This window comes from Daphnia pulex, chromosome 4 (genome assembly GCF_021134715.1).
Source record: "Daphnia pulex isolate KAP4 chromosome 4, ASM2113471v1".
In the NCBI taxonomy this organism is placed as follows: Eukaryota; Metazoa; Arthropoda; class Branchiopoda; order Diplostraca; family Daphniidae; genus Daphnia; species Daphnia pulex.
In genome coordinates this window covers 6536863-6564532 of record NC_060020.1, presented here as the reverse complement: position 1 = coordinate 6564532, position 27670 = coordinate 6536863, and the positions used below count along the sequence as shown (strand labels likewise).

Sequence of the window (27670 nt, the reverse complement as noted above, 5' to 3'; positions counted from 1 at the left end):
AATATTCTCCTTCTTCTTATTTATCTCTTGTATCCATCCATCTTTGCCCGGCAGCAGCCACTTGAAGGAAATATTCGAAAAATCACCGACTCCCGACAAAATGATTCCCCCCAATCCCCCCCTCGGGAACGGCGTCGGCCTACTATGGCCGTAATGTGTTATTGAATGGAGAAGCCCAAAAAAAAGAAGAAAAAAAAAAGGGAAATTAACGTTGGCCCCGATCGATCCATTAGTCTCCGGCGGACGGCCTTAAACAAGAAAAAAAAAAAATCAAAGTCAATGAGGCTACTAGGATTCAACTGTCGGATAACAGCCATGAGTAACCCTGTCATTCATCGGTCCGAATTTCGCTCTTGTTTAGCTCAATTTTACAGTTGGCTTATTTTCTTTGACGTGACCGACTAGCGACTGGTTTTACGATTTGGAGAATTCAATATTTTTCCTTCCTCCCTTCCCCGCCCAGTATAAGACATCGTTCCATTTTGTGTGATCTGAACTGCGGCCTTTTTTTTTTTAAGTGTCACGAACTGTGGTGGTGTCGAACTGATGGCCTTTTTCCTTGTTGAAATTTTGTTGATTTGACTCGTTTGAATGACCGTGTGTGTGTGTGTGTTGTCGCTTGAGTGACGACGATCGCCTTCATTGAACCAAAGTGGAGGGCGACGCCAAATGCAACGGAAAAACACCCGCCGTGCTGCGGGCGGATTTCGGGTTTGGCGGTCCCGGTCCTCTTTTTTTATTTGTGTTTTTTTTTTGTTTCCGTCGAGATCGATCGTCGTGTAAAAACAATGGACAACTGCGTAGTAAATAGTAAAGTGGAGGGACGGTCTGTGGGGTGAGCGAGGACACACAATCTGACGGGCTGGATTCATCAGCGATGGCCGGTCGGATCGTGTTTCGATCGACCGCACCCGCGCCCTATCAAATGATTTAATTGGTCGAGGAGCCAAAAACACGATTGAACAAGAAAAGCCACTCTTGATTGATTGAAAAACAGAGGGTGTATAGCATAGGATATAGTATGTATGCTGTGCTGTGCTGCTGCTCCGCGCGTGGAGTTGGCAGGGCGGTTACACGACGACGACGGCCAGCAACACATCCAGTGCTTCTTTTCCCCACTCCCCCCCCCTCCCTCTTGTGTGGAGGACCTCATCAGCCGCCGAGGAGGGACGCGGGCGGGAGTGAGGACGCGGACGGGCGAAACCGAGCGCGCGCGCTTGGTGGTTTTCTTTTTTTTTTCTCTCTCTCTCTACATGTAGAGAGGAAAAAAATCCTAGTAAAATCCATTAGTCGGAGCTGGTAAACCAACAAAAGACTGAGAAGAGAAAAGGGAGGAGTTTGAAGTAGAGGAGGGTGGGGAGATTCTGTCTGCTTTTAGCTGGTCTGATCGGGAAACGTCACTTGCTAGTCGAGTGTACATTTTTACGACACTCTCTCAAATTATACAACTTGGGAGAAGGAGAAACTATCAACTCAAACTCGAAAAAGACTGCGGAGATTTTCTCTTTGTGTTGATTTCTCAATATATTGGAGAAATGGAAAAATGAATAACAACGTCAAACGACTCCATGAACGGACTTAGGGCTCTGGGGTCCCGGCAATCACACGCCGGTGGGAGCTTGGCGTTGTTGAATTGCGTCTAGTGGCTGTTGGTGGTGGTGGTTTTTTCGTTTTCGACTTTGGTGTAGAAGAGGATGTCGATTGCCGTTGCGCTTCGGGGAAAGGCAAACGAAGGAGGAAGACACCGGGGCATTTCCACGGTGTGGTGATGATATTGTCGTCGTCTGGGCTCCTTCTCTGGTGGTGGCGGTGGTCTTGTCGGTTGGGTGGCAGCAGACAGTACACACCAATACAACAACCTTTTTACACATGCACTTAGCTAAAAAGCTCTTATGTCTCTCTCTTTCTATTTCTCTCTGTTTGTTGCCACCACCACCACCACCACCACGTCCCGACACATCGGTTGGGTCCACCACGTTGCTACTATCTCTCTCTCTCGAGGAGAAACGGGACATCTCTTGTGTCTGTTATACGGCCGGATTTTGTCGACAAAGAACCTCTTGACCATCACTCGGCCTTTTTTTATATGTATATAGATGAGGGTAGTTTTTTACGAAGAGAAACGTGTCCACTTTCCAGAAATTGAATTTAGACTCTTCAGACGGCCAAATTTCTTATCTATTACCCCACTCACTCTCTGTGTGTTTTCTTTCTGTATTTTATATTTCATTGTCGACCTGCGAGTTTAGTACCGTGGCGGACATTTTGATTGTTATTCTAAAAAAATATATCTATATCTTTATTTTTTCTCTTGATTTATTGCAGAAATTTGGAAGGCAACAACTTGACCAGTTTGCTGAGTTCAGATTTCGAGGGCTTCGCCAATCTACGAATCCTGTAAGTATCTATCGCCAAGAAGCTTCTCTCTTCCATGTTCTATTGTATTACGTCGTGTTGTCGAGACTGCCGCCGGTGGGCCGAGAAAGGGTTTATTTTTATCCGGTGACGTTATCTCTCGCTTCGCTCCTATCCCAATAGTTACCTTGCTTACTACCAGTTATTAGTTGTTATATATACCCGCCAAATGCGCTGACTGGGCGTGTAGGGTAAGAAGACATAAGAGCATCTATTCAATACGTGTCTATATAGTATGTCTTCTCTTTCCTCTCCGTTGGGGGGCTGATCAGGTGATGTGTTTATGAAAAAAAAAGTCGTTGAAAGCAATAGCATTTTCTTTTCTTTTTTTTACGTCTTTCATCGCCCGTAGTCGTGGTGAATCAGCACAAAAAAAAAAGAGAAAGAATGAGAAAGATAGGATCAATTAAAATTCTCGCATGGGGCTTTTTAGACAATTGAGTTTGGTGTGTAGGCAATGAATTGAGTGTGTGTGTGTGTGAGACCAGCGGCCTGCGGGATGGACGGACGAGGTCGCCTTACATTGGAGAATTGGAATATTGGGACCATCGTTGGCGCAGTGTGTAGTAGATTTAGTTCGATCTAGTTGTCGGTCTATTCAGCAAAAACAGCATGAACCACCCTCGACTGTCGTGTAGGGCGTCTATAATCTTGATTAACATTTTAATTAGTTATTGCACCCCTCGGTGCGCTCTCCCGCTCTCTCCCGCGATCGTAAAATAAAAAAAAAAGCTGGAGAGGGAAATGAATGGACGGTCCTGTATAGCTTTTGTGTGCGCACAAGATGACGGTTGACGGTTGGGAGAGAGCGAACCCAGAGGATCTATCTGTCTGGCTCATACGTTTTTAACGTTTTCTCCCAGAGTGATTTTGATCGAAGGGCGTCGGCAATAGCGGTGGCGGCGGCAGCAGCAGCGGTGGCTCTTAAATCCTCCCTCCTATCAGATGAGTTGTGCTGTGTGTAAATGGTCCAGCGCTGTTTTTCTTTGTGCGCGAAAAAAATATCCTGCCGGGCCAAGGAGACGGGCCGGTTTTTGGGGGGATTCGGAAAATCATTTGATCTGATCTTATAGTCGTGTGTAGTGAATGTTAGTTGCCTTGCCTTTTTTTTTTCTTCTTTCTTCCTTTTGGTATTCCTTTCAACCGACTTTTCTATACAAGGGAAGAGCAAAAGATGTGGCCCAGAGTCGTGGCAGCACGCGAGGGTCAATCGAGAGCACAAACGAAAACCCAACAGCAAGTGACAGATGTAGACGAGAGGGGCTCTCCCAACTCCATCAAGAGTCAATCCTTCATCCGTGACTCGGGACGTCGTTTATTATCTCGTTCGCAGACACCTGATTTGTCCTCGTTGTGAGAGCGCGCGCCTCTCTTCTCTCTTTATTTTATCATTTTACATTTCGTTTCATTTCTTTTTGGGTTGAGCTTGGCCAAGGCCAGTGATGGATGATCCATCAAAAATCCAGCTCGACTTGTTCTCATTCTTTTCACATGGCAGAGAAACAGAGAGTTAGGAGCAAGCCAGAAAAAAACATTTTGAATGAAAGGCCGGAAAATGTTTTTCTTTTCAGATACACACACTCGCACACCGTGGATATGGCTGGATGCAAATGAAAATGAGAGAAATGGGCATGAAAAATAGAAATTTCAAAAAATCTTATTCTTATTCTTCAAAGAAGATTGAATCAAAAATAGAAATTGTCGGCCCCCCTTTGGCTCTGCTTGTCAGTTGTTGGGCGGGGGTGGAATTGTAACAAAATTGATTAGATTTCACACTGGGGTATACACATACAGCGCTACGCTATTATACACATGTAGATATTGTGTGCTGGGGCGCGCAAGTTCTCCTGCGGTCGGCCTCTTAATATATCTTTCGGGAGCTATACTTACTTTCCCTTAGCTGGTTATTTCTCCATCGCTCTTTTTATCGCCTCGGTGACGTTTGGTTTCAGACACTTCTTCAACGACCCCTCGTGCCTCGGCGGACGTCATCGTCGTCGTCGGGTCCCCTGCGTTTTTGCGCATTCCTTTTCCGCACCTTTTTGTTGTTCTCTCTGTTGAATTGCAGCCAGAAAAGATTTAGGAGAAATTGTTTTTTTCTTTTTTGCCTTTGGGTTAGTCAGTCGGTCGGTTGGTCTTCTTCCTCTCCTTTTGCTTGCCGTTTGAGGTACATTGCCAAGTACAACAACAGAGCAGCACCACGTAGTCCACAAGGTTTTCCCGGTCCCGACTTGACATCGTCGAATAGTCACGAGCTCGTTTGGCCCCAGTCGCCGTTGTATAATATACATTTCCCGCAGGCGTCGATATAAGTATTTCTATTCGTCTTCCGCCTCAGCTCTCTTTTCTTTTATTTGTTTATTTATTTAGTTAGTTGGTTATTTATTTATTTTTTCGTTTTGAAAAAAAAACAAAAAAACAAAACAAAATAGGAGGGAATTGGGTGTTTGAGCCCGGATGTCCTTTTTGGGACCGTGACAATTGAGCCTCGATCGGAGCGATTAGCGCAGTCAAGCCGAGGCTTTTTTCCCCCTTTGACTTGTATACACAAAAGGGAGGAGTTGATTCGAGCCTTTTTTGATCTGATTCAATTAGATTATTCCAAAGGGGAAGAGAAAGAGAAAAAAAAAAAGAAATTTTTGGGATGGAAATTCTCTTTCGCTTTCCTCTTGGCTATAGTAGCCTGAGCAGCAGTCGGTATTACTACTACTATACTGCTGACGCTCTCTTGTCGCTGTTGTAGCCGTCCGATTATAAGCTCACGATTCGACTGGGTCAATCAGCGTGTAAAGGGGCGTTCATATAGCCGCCGGCTGTCGATTGAAATCACGAACTTCGCTCCGGATTATCTCATTCATTCTTCTTTTTCTTTCTTATTCTTTGCTGTCGCTCTTATTTCGTCTGGCTATACAAGGCTCTAGCTGCAGCAGCAGCAGCAGAAACATCAACAAGACACACAAAGAATTATGCTTTATCATTTCTCGTTTTTCTCTGCGTTCCATCCCCTATCCGCAGCCTGTATACACCTTATTTTTCTTGTCTTGTTTTTTTTTTTTTTTTTATTGTTTGCTTTATTTAACTTTTTTTTCCGGTTTCTCTCCCTGGAGTCAAAAGTCAAGATATCTCCCTTATAACGAGTCTTTGAACCGTGTCTATATTTATTGACTAGTCCGATAAAAAATAATTTATAAAAAAAAGAACTTGTACAAAAGACGGTATATGTGTAGCTTCTCGGATTCCCGCCCGCTGGCTCTTTGATTTTCCACTCCAATCATCTTCGATTTATTTTCCATTTTAACTTTTTTCTTCGGTACCCGCCAGTTAGTAGAGGATGCTGCTGCTGCTGTGTGTGATGAAATAACGTAATAACTATAGTCTGGTCGTAAGTAAATTGACGGGCGAAGGAAGGAGCTAGAGGGTCGATTACGTCGTTACGTCAGTGCAGAAACGGGATTGGACCAAGGTCGACACGTATTTTTATTTTATTATTTTTTTCTTTTTTAGTTCTCCCGACTATTTTTTTTTTCTTTTAACGACTTTTATACTAAAACCACTAGACGTATGGAAGGGGCCAGGGGAACCGTCTCAATTGTGATGGACCTTCACGAGCTGTTCGGTCGTTACAGTGAACCATAATCCCGAATAGGTCTCTGGGATTGCCACCGCGCGCAGGGCTTTAGATAACCCTCAAGTGGCTGCTCTTTTCTCTCTTTTTCAACGTCATGGTCTTCTTTTTTTCTTTTCTTGAAATTTTGACTTGTTTTTCCTTCTTCTCGGGTACCACCGGTTTTTATTCCGAGTCTCATTCTCTCTCTCTCGCCTAATGCCACACGTTTTAATGACCCCGAACGAATGGGAACGACGCCAAAAAATCAAAACAAAAAACTGAAAAATGCGACTCTGGAACTCCGAACGTCCGAATGGAAAGGAAACAAAAACTCGATTATGGATGTGCATGTTCACCCGCTGGTGACGCAATAACAGCCCTTTTATTTTTCTTTAAAATAAGAAATTTCTTTTCCCCGAAAGTCTTAAAGAGAGAAATGTGACGTAAAATTTTCTGCGACGTCGTTTATGGCTTATTATTAATTTTATTGATACTTACGTTGATTTGGTTATTTATTGCCTCCCCTCTCTCTCTCTCTCTCACACAGGCGTTTGAGCAACAACCAGCTGCAGTACATCCCGGACTTGGTCTTCGCCACGCTGGGCCACCTCCAACGACTGTAAGTCTCCAATCCTATTTATTCCTATGGTCTCACTTATATTATTATACTACACATATAAAGCCATTATTAGAAGAGAAAAAAACTTTCTGTCGTGTCGCATTATCGTTGTTGTTGTTTACTACCCCCCCCCCCCAACTCCCCCTCCCCCCCAAACCGGCTCCACCCTTATTCCGCACGCCAACTCTTTCACAATTGTAGCCATAATACCCCCCCCCCCCCCTCTCTCTCTCCTCCAAAGTATTTCCGTCATCCCAGTTAAACAAAACTGTCAACGATGAAAGACGTTTCGTCGCCGTTTTATATCCCCCCACATCTGTCCCGCCGATTGCTCGGGCCAGCTCTAACCCGTTGGGTATCAACCGGGGGCCCGGCTACTATTATGCGATATCGTTTCTTTCTTGGCTCTTCATTTCCCTTTTTTTTTTTATATTATAATATTTTAGAATGTGCCCCCCACCATACTCGTTTTATTCACTGGTCTCAAAACTCCCCAGAGGTTGCCGGCGTCAATGTTTGCCGTCCGGCTCTTCTCAATGACAAATGTCGATTCCGTCGAGTTTAATAGTGAGATGGAAAAGAGAGGGGAGAGAGAGAGAGAGCGCTGAGTCGGTCGGTGATTGCCAGAGCCTATTTTTCCGTCGTTGCGTGTATAACGCGATTTGCATATCGCCACTCGACACGCTCGCAGCTGCTCCTGCTTCTTTTTGCTGGGGCGTTAAAGAACGATCGACGTACAACTCAAAGGCTCTCTCTCTCGCGGGGCCTACGCCTTTAACAGTTTCTAGAGCGCAAAACACATTCAAATAAATTCCCTCCCACGTTCTCTCTCCTCCCGACAACTCGTCCGTCTATACTTTTTTTGTCTGCCCCGATAGTGGAAAACAATCGACAGTGAAAAAAAAAAATAACAATAAGACATAACTACGAAATGGGATGTGCGAAAATCTTTCAAGTTCAATGTTCTTACGGAATATGTGGGGATTCAATTCCGGGGCTTACCGACGAAAAAAAAAACTTGGAAGATTCCAGGAAATAGTCGATCGATAGACAGTTGCATAAACATTACACGGAAGCAGCTTTGAAGGAGAAGTGGGGGATGGGAAACGTTGGTTGCTTCTTTTCCATCTTATCTTATTTTTCTACTACTTTCAGTAGTGTATTGTGTTTTGGTTTGCGGCTCTTTTTTTCTTTTTCTTTTCTCCCCCGGAATTGGAATGGAAATGCGGGAAATTCTATTTCAATCGCTACAAACATTTCGTTCCAACTTACTGTATACGATTTACTATATGCCCTCGCCAAAAGCTCGGAGTCGTTCGTTCTTTTTCGTCTACTTTTTATTTTGTTATTTTTTTTGTTTGTTTTTCTTTTGTTTTTGTCTTCCTGGGCCTTTATTTTTTTTTCTTCCTTCGTTTCTCTTTTGTTTGTGTGTGGGCCGCCTGATGACCGTCTTGGTGGCGTCATTGGCTCTGTCGTTCCGGCCCGTGTGCTTTATCGGATTGTCGAAGACCTTTTGCCTCCAGTATAGGCAAAAGGTCTTTAGCTGTCTGAGATGGATGGATATTTGGGGGTAGAAAGTCGATCCGAGTTGAAAGGAAAATGAGAGGGGGGCCTAGTTGGAGTAGAGAGAATGGTCGACATTTTCGATGTGGTCGATGGCGTGCGACGGAATGAATCGGTCCGACAGCGATTCCAATCTGTCTGTCTATAGCGGCGCCCTCCTGGTCCATTCTCCTTTTTCGACATCGGCAAACCCACGGCAAACACCAAATCGCCATCACAACAGCGCGCCCACCCCGCGCTCGGCCGTTCTCACTTTTTTAATGATGACGAAAACGGTCTAAACTTGTTCCTTAACTTCCTAATGGAGGCGTTAATGGAGGCGGTCTCTCAATCCACTCATAATTCAATCCAGCCAGTCAGCCAGAGCGACAGCAGAGACGATCGGGTGAAAACCAAAACAGTAGTAGTGGGCCGACCTCCTCACGTTTTTTGACAATTTGACGCGTCGATTGTGTGAACAAGAGACAAACAAAAAGGGGGGAAAGAAACGAATTTTGTTTTCATTTCAGGGAAGAAAAGGCAGGCCCGTTAATGACGGCGTGATTGCATTGATTGACTGGGGGGAACCTTTTACTTTTTTCTTCTTTTCTTGGCCGCCCATTGCCTGCGTTGACGGACAGATCACGCTGGCAACCTTTCTAGCCCTCTTCAGTCAGTCAACAGTCTCGAGAAGAAAAAGAAAAGTTTAGTCGCTTCTCTCTCTCTATTTATATTTGTGTACGTCCCATGTGTATTGCACCCCTTTTTGGTAATATCCGTAAATATTCTCCGGGTCGAGATGAATATATATTTGGGTAAACAAGCCGGAGCCGTGAAGCTTGCGTCAGCCTCTCAGTATATAACATCAAAGCCCAATCTCGGGACCAAGGCTCTCTCCTACTCGACTCCGGCCCTCTTTTCCCTTCCTTATTTTTTTATTTTCTTTCTTGGATATGTCTCCCCAATCTCTTGACGTCTCAACCATTTTGATTTCGTCCTTCGAAAGCGACGCATGCAAACGAAAAGAATGGGCGCCCGCCCCGTATACAACAACGACAGCAACAACACACAGTTTACGTACGCATCAAAGTGTGTGTGTGTGTGTTGCCCCCGCTGTACGGAGTGCTCTCGGTACGGAGGGTTTTTTTTTAGTGCCAGCTACAGTATGCAAATGTCTTGATGGCGTGCGTCACGCCATCAGGCGCTATGTCACACTCGGTAACTGTCCGGACGTGTGACTTGTATTCTCGTATATGTACGCAGGATTGCTTGTAGAAAGAGAAAATAGACAACAGACAGATAGGGAAAGAAAAAAGAAAAAAGGCAAGCGGGCAAGATGTACCGAGGTGCAGCTCTCTCACCTTTTTTCTTTTTTTCTCTCTTCTACCCCATGGGGTGCAATATGGGTCTTTTGTTATCTCTGCCAGATAGGTGCATAAGGGGACCTTGCGATGGATGGATATCTTTGGTTTGAGTAATAATCAAACAAAATCCAAAAAGAGAAGAAAAAAGTTACGTGTAGTTTACATAAGCGCACACTGTTGAATTTACGATTACGAGGCAATCTCTCTTTTCGTCGAGGTCGAGAAGAAATCACGCTTCTTTTTTATTCTCTCAATGCCGTCTAATTGAGTCGCGATGTAAACGTGTACGTTTAAAGGGGAAAAATAAAAAAGTAAAATCTATGCAGTGGTGGTGGTGAATCCACTGTCCGTTTTCTCGGCTGTCTCCCGCACCTGGCTTGAAAAATTCAAAAAGTGGGAAAACATAACAGCTGAAAGTATTTTTATTTTTATTTTTTCTGGTTGGCATTTTTTTGTGTTTGCGTTGGGCCTGGGAAGACACTTGAGCGAGTTATGCGCAAAGGGGGCTTTACCTTTGGGTCGTACATTTCAAGGAATGAAGACTCTAATTGGATTGAATTATATGCAAGGCGATCTTCTTTGCTGGTTGGGAGAAAGGAAAAGTTACACGACATGAAATAAAAAAGGGAAGTCGAGTAAAGTCGAAATAACAAAATCAGTTTTTTTTCTGTATTTGTCGTGAGGGGGCAAGAGGGAAAATGCCAAGAGTTTGGCTCTCAGCACCTGTTTGGTTTTACACTTACAACCGACACGAACTCCCGAGTCGAGTCGTCTTGCGGTCGCAGCCCTTGGGCATCTCACGACCGACTTGACAGTCTTGTCGTCTACCCCTGTGAGTGTGGGATGGGATAAGGAAAAAAGAAAAAGAAGAAGAAGAAGTAGAAAAAAAGATTACGAGCCAAGTTAAAGAAAGAGAACGGGAAAAGATTTTCCTGTTTGATGGGAAAGATTCCAATGGCAATAATAATAAGCGATTCAACTGATTTCAAAATTCAAAAAGTCCTGATGATGATGAAGCTGGGACACACGATTGGCCCATAACCCTAACACGGGAATTTTTGTCTTGTGTCTTAGATTCTTTTTTTTTTTTTTTGTTTTGTTTTAATATTGGATTCAATCAATTTATCAAAGGAAACTTAACAAAAAAAAAATAACGACAGATTGGAATGTAGTCAGAGATATTTCAGAGATTGGGAATATTGTAAAAAAAAAAAAAAAAAGAAGAAGAGACTCCGTCCTCCCACGGAAAAGAAGAGCTCCTCGTGACTATTGTTGGGAGTGCACGAATGCGGTCGGCCCCCTTGTCAGCTCGAAGGGGGGAGAAAGAAAGAAACAAAAAAAAAATAAAATAATACGGGAAAGATGTATTATTTCTTGTTGTCGTTTCCTTTTTTCTCTCTCTCTTTTTTTTTTTTTTTTTTAAGATTATTTGTAGCTTTTGTTGTTGTTGTTGCTGTTGTTTTTTACGATATCATTCTTCTTTTTTTGGTTTTCCTGTTGTCGCCGTCGCCAGGGCCGAGCTCAATTAGATCAGTTGCCCGGAGGTGTTTGCACTTTGTTGTTTTGTCTCAAATGTAGGGCTTGTTTTTATTATTTTCTCTCCGTCATTTTCCTCGTCGTCGACCGAAACTTATTTCGGGCTGTGGTGGCGGCGGCGGCGGCGGCGGCACTGGCGGGACAAACCTGCTACACCGAATCGTCAAGGTGTCGAGGCTTGAAAACACCTTGTGTTTTGCTGGCTGCTCTCGGTTGTTACTCAGTTGCCCAGAAGAATAAAAAAAGAAAGAAAGAAAGAAGAGTTGAAAAACAAGTGCCCAGGTTTGGCCGTGAGCGACTCGGCCGGCCGTGCAACAGAGTCGAAACAAGAGGTCGAAAAAACTCTTCGGAACCAAACGAAACGGAATGGATGGCTTGTGTATTGTCTTGGGCACGGCAGCAGTGCTGTGCTGTAAGGTGCCCCGGCCAGCGTGTTTATTTGTGTTTCTGGCTTCGCCTCGTTCGCTCTGTAATGAACGAGACATGGCACCGCCCACTTTTGCACGTGTTACTACTACCTAGTATATTACTCGTTTCTATTGAATAGCGACGCTTCCACTTGTTCATTTCGTTTCTTTTTTCTTTTTTTTTCTTCTTCTTCTTCTTTTTGTTTCCTGGCGGCTACACTTCACAAATTAAAAAGGTGAGGCAGCGCAGAAGAATAAGAAGAAAAAGAAAAAAAAAAAAAGAAATGATGATAATAATAAATAAATAAATATAAATGAACACGGCATCTCGACTCGGTTGTTAACAGTCGTTGGCCTCTTTTTTCATTCTTTTTCTTTATTGAACATTTCGTTTTTTGAGATCGCTTTTCTTTTTCTTTTTTTTTTTTTTCTTTCGTTTGAAATTTCCAATTAAAATGACCGAAACAAACAAACGAAGCCACTAACAACAACGAGGAATGAATGGACTTTTGTGTCATGTCATATAATTGGTTGGACATTATTTAGTTACACAACAGCCAGCCCAGGTATACTTCCCTCTGACATTTCGTTCCCGTTCATTTTCAGCAATTGGGTAGTATTGGACTCTTTTAACTCTCCCTCCCAGAAGGTGTTCAAAAGAGAGCAAAGGGGGGATTGAACCGAATGACCTGGAAACCTTGTAAATCGACTCGCTTTACAATTAGATACGCTCCATTAGCAACGTGTTAATCGCTGCGCCAAAGATCATAGCGATTCACCTTCTTTCTTTTTTCTTACACGGCCAACAACACTTTGAGACCTTGCTTATTCTTCTTCCTTTGAAATAGTAGTACAGCCTCATTCACAAGCATTCACAAGCAGATGCCGTACCTATACCTAATAATTTCCCCCTTTTTTGTTTCTTTTTGGTTTCTTTTATCGTTTCTGTCCATCTCTGAACAAAAAAATATATTTTCGTACACGTCTACCGAACTCGCTGTTGTTTTATTACCTTCAGATTTACCATCTCCGTTGTCTGTTGTACGGTCGGTTATTTCATTTTTTGTCAGCTTTTTTTTTACAAAGCTGCCAGACGATCGTGATCGAAATCCCGCGTGCGCGCGCGCGTTCGACTCCCCCATCTACTCGTTTTTTTGCATCACTAGCGGCACGAGAGAAACGTAAGGTCGTCTCTCTTTCTCTGTTGCTGCTGCCGCCGCCGTCCCCCCCAAGATAAAGATGACGGATGACTTGTCACCTCTCCACCGATCGCTACCGACTGATAATCGGAGAACCAGAAGAAGAAAGTTTCAAACCGAAATTTGTGTTCGATGGCGTTCCATCATTCGGATATTTCTTCTTTTTCTAGTTTTTTTTATTTTTTATCTTTTTATTATTATTTGAGCGAAACCCCTGACGGAATTCTTCTGTAAACGTCGCGAAGCTTTCTTCCGTGTTGGTAGGATATCTGTCGGAGCGTTAATATGTTGATAAACGACGATCCGTTCCTCCTTCTTGACATTCGGTCCGTCATCTTCTAATCCCATCTCTTATTTTTGGAATGGGTCGCTCTCTCTCTTTGATACTCCTCTCAGAATTTCAAGTCGTAGAAACATTGTTAAGTTGTAGTGCAGCAGAACCGGAGAGTGGTAGAAAATGTCGAGTTTTCACCGTGAAACGTCACCTGAGGCTGGCCGTCTCTCCCGCTTATTTTTTTTCTTCATTTTTATTTCCCCCGCGCTATTCCGTCAATCAGCCTCAACGATAGGCTGTGCTTTTTCGTCCGTCTCTTTCTTTTCTTTCCTCTATATCTAATCTCTTTCTTTTTTTCCTTCTTCTCTTTCTATGAGAACTGTGAAACATTCCAGCCGCGTCATGCAATCCGCTTCTTCTTTTCTCCCATTTTCTTCCTTTATGAGTTGAGCTACTATACGTAGAGAGAAAGGGAGATGTGTAGGGGCTGAAGAAGAGAAAAGTGAACCACCAAAATCCTCAATGGCTCTATAATTACGGCCGTTTTTCTTCTTCTCCTTCTCCGGTTCGGACGGACGGACCGGGAAATGGAACAACAACACATCCACATTTTTACAAGGAAGAAGTAGCGCGCGTGCGAGGAGCCAGCCCTGTCGAGTTATCTCCCTAACCGTATCACTTAATAAATAAATAAATAAATAGAGAACAATAACAATATCAACATCTGGACGGTTGGTTAAGTCAAAAAAATATCTTTCCTCTGTCGAAAGGACGAGGGTATAGCAGCCCATCTAAGAAAAAAGAAAAAAGAGAGACGAGCTTCCTGATCTGAAACTGCTGTTCTTTGTCACGAACCTGACAGTCGACTCTTCGACCACCCTCCTCGCGTCTTCTTTTTAAATTTTTATTCTTTTTTTTTTCTTCTTCGTGAAACACTTTGCGTGTTATTTATATTTTTATCCGACCAAGATTTCCAGATCAGTTTGTCTGTGTGTGTGTGTGTGTAGGTAGTCATTGAGACGAGAGACCACCTGCATCAAGACGTCTGTCTAGAAGAGCGTCGGATACGTCTCGCAGTTTCCATAAAAAGAAGTGTTAAAAACTCCTCGACAGCGATAAAAAGAAATTAAATTATAAGCGGACCAGACGAGAAAGAAAAGGAGGGGGGGGGGAATAAAATAAGCCAAGGATCTCACAAACAACAACACAACAAAATACACGGGAATGGAAAGAAGAAGAAAAAGACTTACGGTCTAGCCCTCCAGGACAGAAAGAATGTTGAATGTTGTTTTGCTTCTTCAATTTTTGTTGTTGTTGTTGTTGTTTCTTCTTGGCCTTTTGTTTTGCTTTGCTCGTCAGCGACGAGACGACCGCGCGCTCGTAAATTATACGGAGAAAAAGATGAAGAAAAAGAAATAAGAAAAGGAGGAAAGATTACTCTTTTGCCGAAAAGAAGAAGAAACCAGCTTCTTATTTCTCTTGCCGTCTTTTGATGGGCCTTGGTCTCTCCTCGGATGAGTTTCCTCCTTCGGATATTTTGGTTGTTGTTTTTTCGGTTTCTCTTATCTGGAGGGGTCGGCAGTTAGAGCACGCGTTCTTGGACCTTGGTGAATCTATCCATTGCGCCCAAGCATTGCCTAGCTGCTGCCAGTGAACACACACACACGGTAGTGCGTGATTTCTAGTTGTTGTTCAGGCTGGCGAATCATCATCATCACCGCAACACAAGTCGATCTTTTTTTTTTTTTTTTTTTCGGTTTCTTGTTCCAGGGAGTTGTTGTTTGTAGGGAAACCTCCCGCGGGATAAGAACTCAAAAATCGGGATTGTGAAAAGCTATCATTATTTGATGTCTGTAATCAGTCAACGAGGAGGCAGCAGCAGCATTAACGAGATGAGTGTATGTATGCGAGAGTCGTTGACGGGCCCTGATTTTTCAAAGCCAATCTCTCCCTCCCGTTTCTCCGGCAACCGCCAAGCGGGAGCTCAGCTCCCATACCGTTGACGTGATTTGTTTTTGATGTTGATGTTTCAATCTATACACAAAGACGGGTTACCGTTACCCGTATCACTGCACCTTTGCGTGACAATCGGCACTTGACTTGTTCCTCGACTTCTTCTTTCTATCTCTCTTTCAATTTCGTCGCCGTGATTTATTGTTATTCGTTCCCCCCCGTTTCCCCGGTGACACTGGAAACCCCCTTCGTCACGCCCGTAAGCGGTCGTGTCTATCCTCCTCGCCGGCGGATCGAGAGATGAGAATCACGGCAGTTTTTTTTTATTTTTATTATTTTATTTTCTATTTATTTATTCGTTTGTTTGTTTGGTCTGGCGAACTGCGCGCCCTTGTTGTCTTGTCTCCGGCGTTGTGCTTGTAACTGAGTCGATGGTAGCGAGTTGATTTTCGCGCGATTTAGTGGCTTGTTTCACCAACACAACGATAATGGAGCGTGCGGGAAACGGGTGAAAAACGTACTACTGTGTTTGGTTGCCGTATAACTGTCATCCTTCATCCGTGAATTGATTATTCCGTGTTGGCGTTGGTATAAGGTAGCAGTACTCTATTTCATTTCCCCCAGACTTTGGGATTTATTCGTGTAGAGAGGAAAGCAGTCGAAGCTTCTTTTTTCAAACACATTTTTCATCGTCGTTGTGTTTTTTTTTTTCTTTACTGAAAGGAAAAAAATAAAACTAAATAAGACGGCGCAAATTGTATTTTCCCCCTCTAGTCTATACATCATTGACTTTCGCCTTTCGGGGGGCCCTATATTTGGAATTTCCACCCCTACGTGTGTGTTCCATCCTTTTGTGAGGAACTTGTGACTCTTCTATTACTACCACTACTTCTGCTACTACTACTACCACCTATTGATGTTGGCAGACTATGTGTGTGCAGTGTGTGGACGCACACACGGACGGATGGATGGATAGGGTTTTTTCCTCCTCCTTCTACCCCATTTCCCACCCATTTTATTTAGACTGCGTTAAACGGTCGGACTCTAAATAACCTTCCACTGTTGTGTCTGTGTCTGTGTGTACGCTTTTGCGGCTGATGTGTGTGTGTGTTTCCCCTGTTTGAATGCCCGTGGTGAATGCCTTGGCTCGTTTTTCTTTTTCTTCTTTTTTTCCGCGGGGGGAGACTCACGATCGTTAGGTCTGTATGACTTCACTGATGGGTGTCGCGCGTTATCCACGCTTCTCCTCTTTGGGCCAGCCAACTCGGCTCGTCCAGCTCTTCTCAAAAACTTAGATACATTTCTCGTTATCTCTTTATATTTGGGTAGGCAAGGCGGAGAAAAGAAAAGAGGAGAGACGAATCTGTGCCCATCAGGCCCCGTTGGTTGGTGAATGAATCACGGGCGACATTTACGGCTGGACACAAAAACTTGAACATGTCACAACTCTTTTCGGTTTTTTTTTTTTTTTTGAATCCTTTGCTCGAATCGTGCTGAACCTTTTTCTAGCTGTCGGCCACGAATGGATGGTTTATCTCTCCCCCCGTTGACTTTTAATTCACTTTAATTGACTTTGACTCGTGTCAGGAACTCTTTTATAGAAAAAAAAATAAGAGAGTCAATGAAGCACAGGGTAGTAAGAAATAGAGAGAGAGAGAGAGAGAGAGAGAATGAAGGGAAAAAAAGTTAAATAAAAAAGTATCAGAGGAATGAATAATAATAAAGCGATGCTCGGAGTCAAGCTGTTGCCCGAAGATTCTTTGAGGGTATATCAGACATGTCTTGTAATAATAAGAAGGGTTTTTTTTTTCGTAAAAGTCGAATTTCACTATGAGAAAGAGAGAGAGAGAGATTCTTTGTAAACGATCTCGACGGGCGGTTTAGGGCTGCCCAGGGTATATATAAGTAACATGATTCGATCGGAATCATCGGAGAGCTGCTTTTTTTTTGTGGCCCGCTGGAGAGAGCACACCGACGCGACCACAACATACACCACCCTCGGCTTTTTTTTTCTGTTTTTGTTTTCCCCCTTTTCTTTCTGATGATTCTTTTATTATATTCCTTAAAAAAAATATTTTTCCTGAAACAAAAGCTTCCCTCGGATGCCATTTATTTCATTTGGAATGTATTTATACATACAGTAGTAAATATATACGCCCACTAACCTGGGGGGTGGTGCACACAGTCTTCGGACTTCGGTTCCAAGATGTCGATAAGGGGGGAAAACGGGGAAATCTAGATCGCATATGAATATTCCCTCGTAGATGCATCTTCTCTCCAAGACGGTGTATACACATACACGGTATATATCTACCTAAACTCAATACGTATGCATAGTGTGTTTTTGTAGGAAGGAACCTTCGGGGCGTATCCGTCCACTTTTCCCTTATGATGGATTGATGAATGGATGGATGGACTGTTGATTTATTCCGTTTCTGGACTAGTCGGTCCGAGGTCCCTATCTCTTTTTCCGACCATCTTTTACCCCTCGACCACTGACAGCGATTAGCGAAAAAAAGGTGGTAGCCGCTGGACAAGTTTGTCTGGAATGGGCGCACGCAGGTTTGGCTTTTTCTATCACAACAGCAGCAGCAGTAGTAGTCGTGCCACTCTTCTCATTCTTCTCATTCTGGAAAAACTGTCGATGACAACTTGGCTGGCCATTCTGTATCGGTCCTGTCTCTCCGGTGATGTATCGTCTCGGCCACCGCGCATGCAACCGCTCTAGCGTGCAATGAACGCTTGAGTGATTCTTCGCGTTATAGGTTGAAATTTGGCGATGATCAAGATGTTTGGTTGACTCTTTTTTGACTTTTTTTTTTCAAAAACAAAGTTGCGTCGCAGGAAGTTTTCGATTTTCCGAGTTTCCTGCTTCCTCCCTTTTTTTTCTTTTTGAAATCGTCGACTGATGATGACGGATGACTTTTTCTCTCCGAGCGGTTTCCACAAACCCTTGGGCTGGACCGATTTCCTGTTTCTTTTGTCTGCATTTCTTTTATTTTCGATAGACCGAAAAACAACAACAAAAAACCTCGTTGGATATTGAAAGAGTAGCCGTTTAAACGCCAGTATTAACATATTAATTGCGCCATCAGTCCTCCTCCTCGAACGTGATGAGCGTAAACCACAAAAAATTCGGGGGGAGGAGGAGGAATGAGCAAAAAAAAAAAAACACACGAAATACAATCACGATAGAGCCAGAGAGAGACAACGAGTGTTGTGCAGAGTCGGACAGACATTCGCTCCGACAGCTGCAGACAATCTCGACAGGCAATCACTACTGTGATGCAGCGTGAAATTCGAGCAAAGCACAAGGGCCCGGAATGAGAAAGGGAGTTGGAAAAAAAAGGGTGTTTCGGGGGATGGAGAGAGTGAGAAACACCTCTGAAAGAAGCACAAGTAGAAGAAGAAGAAGAAAAAAAAGCAGAAAGAAATGAGATGGAGAGATAGATAGATGGAACAACTTATATACGCGCAGCAACAATTTTCGGAAGCGTTGAATAATGCATCCGAATGGGTGCGCTCGAGCGCTCACGCCACGCACGACTCATTTGCATTTTGACATCGTCGTCGACGACGCGTTTTTCTTCTTTTTCTGGATTCTTTTTTATTTATTCTCATTTTTTTTTTCTACCGAGTCACCAGTAATTCTAAAAGGGTTGTTGTTGGATTATATAAAAACACGGAGAAGAACTTAAACGAGTTAAAGAGCCGGTTCCCCTTTTTGGATTGGATTTCAGCCGTTTGTTCAATTATAATCCTTTCCCCACCGATTTTCTTAATCAAATGTTTCGATTAGGGAAAACTTGTTTTTTTTTTTTTTTTTTTCTTTTCGGGGAGGTCGATCAACCGTTTATTTGGGTTATTTTCAGGTTATTTATTCCACGCGTAGGATTACCACAGCTTATCGGGTAGGGTGTGAAAAAGAATAAATATGTTGAACTAAAAAAAAACGAAAGAAAAACTCTTAAACAGCCAGTCAAACTCAGTCAGTCAACCCCTGCGTCTGCGTTATTCGTTAACATGACAATGCGATACTTGAGTCGAAGCCATTGTCGCTCTCGCCATACCCGGATGCAACACGTGTTGAGCATTTCGAACGTCCTGGGTTTGTGTCTTTTCTATGTGGCTCTGTGTGTGGGTAAATATCGCCACGCCTGTCGCACCATGTCAAATCACAAGTGAGTGAGCTCGGGGCCATATTCAAATACTCTCCGAAATAGAGTGAGAGAGAGAACCGGTCTCTCGTTATATACTTGTCTACTTGTCTAGTATACATGTATGAAGTATTCCGGGTATATTAACAATCAAAAAGTGTAGGAAGTTGAGGGGGGGCCACAACGACGAAAGGAAGAAAAAAAATGGAGCTGTTCTTTACACTACGTTTGTGTTGTATGTACGGTACACGTCCTTATATATATTAAAAAGTCTAACTTTATCTCTGACGAGTTTCAGAACACTTTGATAGCGGGGCCCCTGGCTGTGATCCGAGACTCTACATAGTAGATTTGGTAGTTCCTCTTCTCTCTCTCTCTTGTAGGTTCATGCGTGTGAACTGAATCGCACACAAAGTAATAGAATATAGCCATCGGGGATGAAAAGAAGAAGTTGTTGTTATTCGCTGTCCTTGGTACTAGTACGCAGAGCCGTATAGGGGGGATATTTTGTATGGTGCTGCGTAAGAAGTTTGAACAAAAGTGAATTGAGAAGGGAATTTATTCCGTCCGTTCGGTTGCCTTGCCACATTGAGCGGATTATAACAAGCGCCAAAAGAAAGAGAAGGAAAAAAAAAGTAGAGAATTTCTTTCTTTCTCTCTCTCACTCTCTCTTTAGTCCTCGTGTCCTTCTTAGCAGGAATAAATTGCGGTGCTTTTTTAATCCCGGCCGCTGTGTTGTTGCGCACGTTTCCTCCATAGAATAACACCATAGAAACAGGAACCCTCCATTTTATTAGATGCGTACGGTAGGATGCAGGATCGAGTAGAATGAATTTTTCCTTTTTTTTTTTGAAAAAAATAAATGTCAAGGCCTTACACAGCGATTTGTCAAAGTCTAACAAAGTCTAACAGATCTTTTTCGTCCCCTCCGTGTTCCACATTTTCCTCGTTTTTTTATTTATTTTTATTTTTATTTTTCACAAGTAAAGTTGGAGGATGTGTCTTTTTTTTGGAATGCTTTCCGTGTTAGATTTTTTGACAAAATAGAAAGACACAAGAAGGATCGGTCGGTCCATATCACCTGACGCCCAGCTGTTTATGTTGTTGTTGTTGTTTCGTATTCATTTTCCCTTTCATCGGAGCGAAACTAGAAGGGCCTTGCTTGCCGTGCTTGCGGCAGCCAAATCGACTATGACTAGACAAGTATTTACTATTTAGCCCCGGATAGGTCACCAAACTCGTAGGAAACCATTTCAAACTCGGCGTATGGTGTGGAAATTGTCAACCATCTGTCACTACTGGACCGATTTCTCGTTGGAAATGTTCCATAATGGTCCAAATAGTGTGGGAAAATGGTTGGTGGCGGTTGGTTGCCGCTGCTGCTGCTGCTGCTGGAGAAAATGTCGTCGTTATGCGTGACCAACACGGTTCTCGTGTTTGAGAGTCAATGTGTAAAGTGTCCATCAGAGAAAACGAAAAAGCGTCTTGGCGTTACGGATGAGCCGGAGAGAAAAGTGACGTCTTGTAAGGTCTTGTAATCATCTTCTTCTCTCTCTCTCTCTCTCTCTCTGTAAAGTCTGCCTTGCAGACCCCGGCTGTATGAGTGAGCTACCTGTCTCATCTGTCTGACGGGCTAATTTGACTCTTCTTTTTATTCTTCTTCTTCTTCTTCTTCTTTTTTCTCGGAGGCCCCGACCGACCGAGAGAAATAGCTGCCCGAAAGGCACAGCAGCTCGACAGAGTAGAAGAAGAAGAATGAAAGGAAAAGAAGAGAAAAAATTATTTCCCTGGACCTCTTAGTCCTGCTTCGTTCACCAAGTTACACCTGGCGCTCCTCTAGAGTCCACGAGAGGAGATAAACGCGAGATGGTCCCGGACTTTTACTCTAATGGGGGGTGAATGTTTTCTCTCGGTTCCGTGTCGACGTGGCATGCAGCAGCAGCAGCAGCAGAGCGAAGGCCATTTTTTAAAGAAAACATGTACTTGTTCTATTACGACGACTACTATATATTTTATATGTTATGCCCTGTGAGGTCCGACCCGTTTCGGCTGATTAGCTTCGTTTACAACAACAACAACAACAACGGCAGCGGCGGCGGCTGTAGAAGTCGGCGTGTTTCTTTTGATTTTCCTGGAACTGGATCTCTCCAGCGTGTCTGGATGAGACTCCCGGCCGCTCCAACATGTTGCATCTCACGCTATCCGCCAATATGGCGGAACGACACAACACCAACTATATCTAAAAAAAGAAAATGTAGCAATTACTATTAGCAGCCGTGACCTGGCCGCCACACAGGTCCAACAAAGAAAAAGAAAGAAAGAAAAAAAAGGTGGTAACCAAAAAATGATCTCCTTAGACCACAATCAACTTTTCACGTCATCCAAAAAGATGAAGCCAAACAGACCTGGCAGGGCAACTGGCTAGAGAAAAACGTTGTCGATGGCTCTAACGGACCGCCAAGTCCGTGTTATATTTTTATAGGCCTTTCTTTTGTGACGGTGAATGCAGACGTATAAGAAAAGTCTCAAAAGTATTCCAACTTTTAATATTTTTCAAAATGCGTGCATATCTCTGATTTTCTATTTTTGTTGTTGTTGTTGTTGTTGTGGCTTCTCTTGTGCTTCAAACCGAATAGCTCTTAAACCAGATTTTGGGGGGTCACAAGACGAAGGAAGGTTTAAAAAAAAACGTCTTTGAAAAGTTCCGTGAAGCTCCGCAGTGTGGGGTCTTTCAACACGATGTCTCTCGGTTGAGACTTTTCAGAGATAGGAGAGAGAAAAAAAAAAGTAATAAGAAAGAGCGGCAAGGAGCCCGTCGAGCGTCTCACCTGGAGACCGAATATCTCTCGTACTGTGCGACAGCCATCTCCCAAACAAAAACAAAACAACAACAACTAAAAAAAAACGGGGAACTTTTCCCAAAAGTCAAAAAATGAAACCGATGCCCAGAGAGAGTCAACCCTATGGTACATGACATTTTTCTTTATGCTCGACAAAGTCCCTCCATTTGATTTCGATTCCCCTTCGCTTCTTCTTCGACCTTTTCTTTTCTTTTTTTTTTTTTTTTGTGAATCTGGAATAATGTTCGAACGGTTTCACCGAAACGAATGCAGACGCGGCTTCTCTACGTTATTTTATTTTATTTTTTGTTGTGTGCATCTCCCCCGGTATCTATTGAATATTATTATTATGATGTGATATCGAAAGAGAGGAGTGAAGAAGATGGAAAAGTAGAAACTTTGTGCTTTGTGTGCAGCAAAGAGTCCGTGAAAAAAAAAAGTTTAGTTCGGGATGTATTATATCGTTGGATGATAGAGAAGGACCTCACATGGTGCAATGGGAAACTGACAGTGCGGTGTCCACCTCCATTCCCGCCGCTTCATCTTTCAATCTACCAAAGAAGAAAAAAGTAAAAAGAAAAAAAAAGGAACTCCGGTTGTGCCGAGTCGAGAAAAAGAGACCCGGGCCGCGGCACACTGGAGGAGGTGTCTTATGGATTATGCATTAGCGTTCGCTGTCTATATCTATCGCCTGCCAGTCTCGCCCATCACTCACCTTTTTTCTTCTTCATCTTCTTCTTCTCATTTTTTCCTTTTCTAGTCCGGAAAACTTGCCACTCGTACGCGGTGTATATCGGACAGATACTGCAGCAGCATGTAGTTTATAGATAAGACTATCATGTTATAGATATATACTTGTGTAATATCGAATGATGATTCGAGTTGCCTCTGGCTGTTAGTGGATCGTACACCATTTTGATGGAAAACGAAATAAAAGATCGTGAACGCGGAACGTGGGAAATATGAAGAAGAAGAAGAGAAAAAGGGCAGGCGTCATTTTCCCGTGTTTGCCCTTGGAGGCAAATGAAAAACGAAACAGCACCGCTGCGGAAGAGTGAGCGCGGAAGTGGAGCGTGATGAAAGAGATAGCCCCCACTACTACTACTACTACTAGATACCACTCTCTTAAAGGGCTGCTCCGAGGTGTTGTTGCGTGCACGTCGTGACCGAGCCGCTCGGCCAAAAGTCGTGAATCAATTCCCACCAGGTCTTTTATTACTACTGCTACCACTGCTGCCACCACCACCACCACTACCCTTTTAGAATCCGATCTTTTCTCAACGGCCGTGCAAGATGATGATGAACCCCCCTTAGAAAATAAAGAAGTCAGGTAAAGGAATTTATTTTTCTAAATGGAAACAAAATAAATCCATCAAACCGAAAAAAAAAATCAAATATATATAAAGAAAAGGCCGAGGCTCAAGAAAGAAAATTTCACCCTTTCCAAAAAATAAAATAAGAGAAAAGTCTTGACTGGGGGGAAATGTGAATGTAAGACGAAATTAAAATAAAGTCCAGCCTCCCAATCTCCCTATCGAGACATGTTATTACGCTTGAATGGCGGCCGCGCTGCGCGTTAATACCAGTGGTTTGGGTTGATTTTCTCCCTTCTCTTTTCTACATCTCGTCAGGTAGTACGTACAGAACCGCAGACACTTGCACACGCGTGCCCGCCGACCGAATTATTTTTTTTGACCATGAGTGGCGGCGACATGTACAGTACTACGGTGACGGTGCATGACAGCTTGAAAAAAAAAATTGTCTCAAATAAAGGAACCCGCCTCTCCTTTCCGCATTGTGATCGGAACCCTTTTTTTTAATTCGTGTAAAAGGCGTACGCCAGTCAACAACAACACACAAAAAAAAAGTGATGAGCGGCCACTGATGATGACGGAAACCTGACCCCAAAAAAGTTAACAACTATTTTCGATTTCATGTTGGGAAGAAAAAATGTTTTATAAAACAAAATTTAAAAAATAAATAAATAAGCAATCATATCCGTCATCATCAGGAGCTCGTGTTGCGCTCGCTATTTGATCGGCTTGATATTTCCACGAGTAGAAGAAGAGCTGGTGAAACGATAAGTAGGGGGTTTGAAGATCTATTGCTGATGCGGTTTTTCTCCGCTTTGATATCGGGCCGCTGGATCTTTTTTCTCAACTGTTCTTAAATAGCCGAGGAATTAGGAGTGTTGTGTGTAATCAGTGCGACAATCTTTCACTTGCCCAAAATGCCCCTCTCTCTCTCTCTCATTCTCTTTTCGGGCTGCATAATTATCGACCTTTAGATGATTATCAGCCAAAATAGGCGAGCGTAGAGCCTATGGCCTTTGAGCTAGGAAGGCGGAGAGGATCTGTTGGGGAAATGTGGGACTTTGTCTTTCTAATTTCCCCCCCTTTCGTCTTTGTCTTTCCTCGTTTCGTTCGGTTTCCGAGCCCGAAAAGTCGTTAACAGACGCTAACGAAAACAAACGAAAATCCAAAAACAAAGTTGAAATTAAAACTCAACACATTAGAGCCGCGACTGACCATCGATCAATCGGGCCGGCTGCTGCGGTTGCTTCTGCTCCGGCTGCTCCGGCAATCTAGTAGAGAAATCTTTGACTACCACCGTCATCATTCATTATGAATCAGACTGATTGAAATCCTATCCCGTTTGATGACGTGATGGCTCTGGACTCTCTCTCTCTCTCTCTCTTTATTCTTTGTCTGAATAAAAACCAGACGGTTTCGGGAATATGAGACCGCCAACTTTAAATGGCAGCATGTGGGACGACGACGACGACGATCAGAGAATTGTGGGACCATTGAGGACAATAATTATCCATCCATCCTCCCATTCTCCGCCCTCTTTTGATTTGAATCCTGTCCAACTTGTTGTCGAGTTCAAAGGGAGGGGCCCCTCTCGTATTTTTATTCTTTTCCTTTTTTTTTTTTCTTTCGGGAACGCTCGTTGCTGTTCATTTGAATTTCCTTTTGTCGTCGGTCAAGTTTCTTTTGTTTCACGCCGCGCAGTAGATTCGGGTAAATATCCAACTACTATACGGTTCCCTCTTTTCATCGCCAGCGTCTTTTGATTATTTTCGGTATTATAATGTCGTAGTTATATTCGCTTGGTATTTCTCACTCTTTTGTTGTTGTTGTTGTTGTTTATTTTTCTCCTAGAAGAGAGAGAGAGAGAGAGAAAAATAAAAGACGAATAAGAATATAAGGGCCAGTTGTTGCACGGCTCTATGTTGGAAATTAGATACCTCGCCGAGGTAACCTGCGCTGTTGGCCAAGCCAACATTTTCCACGTAGACAAATGCTTTTGATCTAGAAGATGATGATGACGGTGATGTTGTTCTGATGAAGAGTAGTCGGTCATGGGTCGCGGCTTTCGGGTCAATTATCTACAAATTCTTTGAAGTGTAAAGACGATTTTTCTATTTCTTCAGGGAAGAATAGAAAAAAAAAGGAAAAACCAGTGCTTTTTTTTTCTTTTTAATATTTTTCTGGTGAAATGGATTATAAGAAGAAGAAGAAAAAACCTTGCGGGCGCCCTCGTTAAACATATCCAAATTCTTTTGCTACTTTCCTATAGGCCCTATAGCATCTCTCGGCTTATTCTCTTTGGCTTTTTTTTTCAAGTCTTGTATAACGAACCAAACGGCGAATGGGTTGACTCGACTGCGGTTTTATGGTTTTTTACGACGGTCACTATCAGGTGATCAGGAAAAATCGCGCGTACGAAAAAAATAATAAAAAAAAAAAAAAAAAAAAAAAAAAACGGAAAATATGAGAAGAGAAGGGGGTCCAACCGCGACGGAGGCCAGCACACAGTCCTGAGGAATAAGAAAAGAATCGAAAAAATTCTGTCTGACAAAAGGAATCGGATCTCTTTTGGCGATTATCATCTCTTATACAGTATATGTATACTGTGTAAAGGTGGGCTGCTCGTTTTTCGGGCTCTCTAGTTTCTCTTGTCTTCACTTTGGCTCTTGTTGAAGAGGGTGGTGGCAGTGGTTTTCTGGTTTGGCTGTTGACTTTTTTTTTTGTTTTCCCTTTGATTTATTTTGTCCTCTTTCGTTGCCCGTTTCTCTCGCTTTCTCAATAGATGAAATGTGGTCAGCGGCGGCTGAGCAGCAGCAGGACACGGCGGCATACGAGAAACAAACCCCGTTTGCCGAGGGACAGATAGAAAGAAAAAAAAAGAAAAAAACAAATCAGAAAGAAATAGATAAGAAACGAGAAGAAAAAAGGGATAGCGGTCTCTGGTTTCACTAGGTATTTGTGCTCGATACAGACGGAACGCAATCAACCGTCCCATACACACACAACACCTCTATACTATAGATCTACACACACATTGGAAGGAAGAGAACCTTTTGTGTGTGTGGAATGCTTCATCTCTCTCTGGTGTACACTGTGGCTCTATAATTATAAGTTTCTGGTTGGATCGCTCTTGTGTGCCGTCTGATCGAATATTCATCGTATGCAAGATGAGGAGTCTGTATGTCAAGAGTGAATATGTGTATCTTCTTTAATTCTATACACCGAGAGAGAAAAAGAAAGAAGGAGAGAATATACACAGAGCGCTGGCATATATCCATATTGGAGCCGCAATACATATAGAGAGGGGGAGGGGATTGAGAGAGAAGACGAGACGAGACAGACGCAAGAAAAAGAAAAAGAAAACCGGTCTTGATCTATCTGTCAAAACTCTCACAGTAGTTTCGTGTTCAAATCCTCCGGCTGGCTTCCCATTTAAACCGACAAGATTTCTTTCTCATTTCTCTTGTTGTTGTTGTTGCTGTTGTTGTTGCATAGGCTACACTCGTCTCTTTCCACCAACGACAGCAGAGATCTCATCCCACTACTTTGCCTACGCCGGGGCGTATTTGATGGTTACATAATCCAGTGTATAGAATGGAAAGGGATGTACAATAGAGAAAGAGTTGGGGCTCCGGACGATGGCATTCCACGGCTGCTGCTGCTGCGTGAATGGACGACAAGATTGGATGATGGGGAAGAAAAAAAAACGGGGGCCCCCAAGAACACCGTCCCCCTACTCCTTTAGCCATCCACGTTATTCACATGTGTGACGTGAATCAGAGACAGCTTTCCGCAATTAGCAGCTGCATTCATGAGTCGTAGGACGAACGCAGGGAATATGAAGCGTCCCGAGCTTTCACGCCGACGAACAACGACTAATTACAAACAACACCACCTACCCATCTACCACCCACCCCCGTATGCTGGTGCTAGTGATTATCGAGGATGTTGAGTCTCTTGTACTTACTCCCGCTGGAGAAGAAGAAGAAGAAAAAAAGATGGGCGCGCAACTAATAATAACCAGGGGGGACTCAGCAGTCTCCTTTCTTATCTCGGCTCTTACTATTGTTATCGTCAGCTCTTTTGTGTCCTTCTCTCGTATGTGTACAGTCTCATCGTAATCATAGACATGTACTACTACTACGTCGTACGCACGCCAGAGTGTGTCTGTGTAATAGGTGCGTGTGTGTGTGTATGTTTTTTTCGGGCAACGGGACTTGTTTTTTTCCCCGACTTTTGTCGGGACACATCAGACGCAACTTTTTTTGTTTTGTTTCTTGAATGCAAAAGAGTTTGCCGCTTGCGCCGCCGCCGCTTGTGTAATAGGTAATAGCTGAGTGAAGTACTTTACTACGACGACGACTACTAGTAGTAGTAGTCGTAGGTAATAGCACTAAACTCCCTGTACTCATCTACTGGCCGGCTGGGCACACATACACACACA

At 43.3% G+C, this 27670-nt stretch overlaps 1 protein-coding gene across 2 annotated transcripts in view; it reads left to right on the top strand.

Moving 5' to 3' along the window:
• The window catches only part of LOC124192847 (protein slit-like), a 68431-nt gene that overhangs the window by 18810 nt on the left and 21951 nt on the right, over positions 1 to 27670 (top strand). For both annotated transcript variants that reach the window (XM_046586341.1, XM_046586340.1), the window contains 2 exons: positions 2326 to 2397; positions 6570 to 6641. In XM_046586341.1, the coding sequence (XP_046442297.1) occupies positions 2326 to 2397; positions 6570 to 6641 (144 nt within the window). The remainder of the gene's footprint in view (positions 1 to 2325; positions 2398 to 6569; positions 6642 to 27670) is intronic.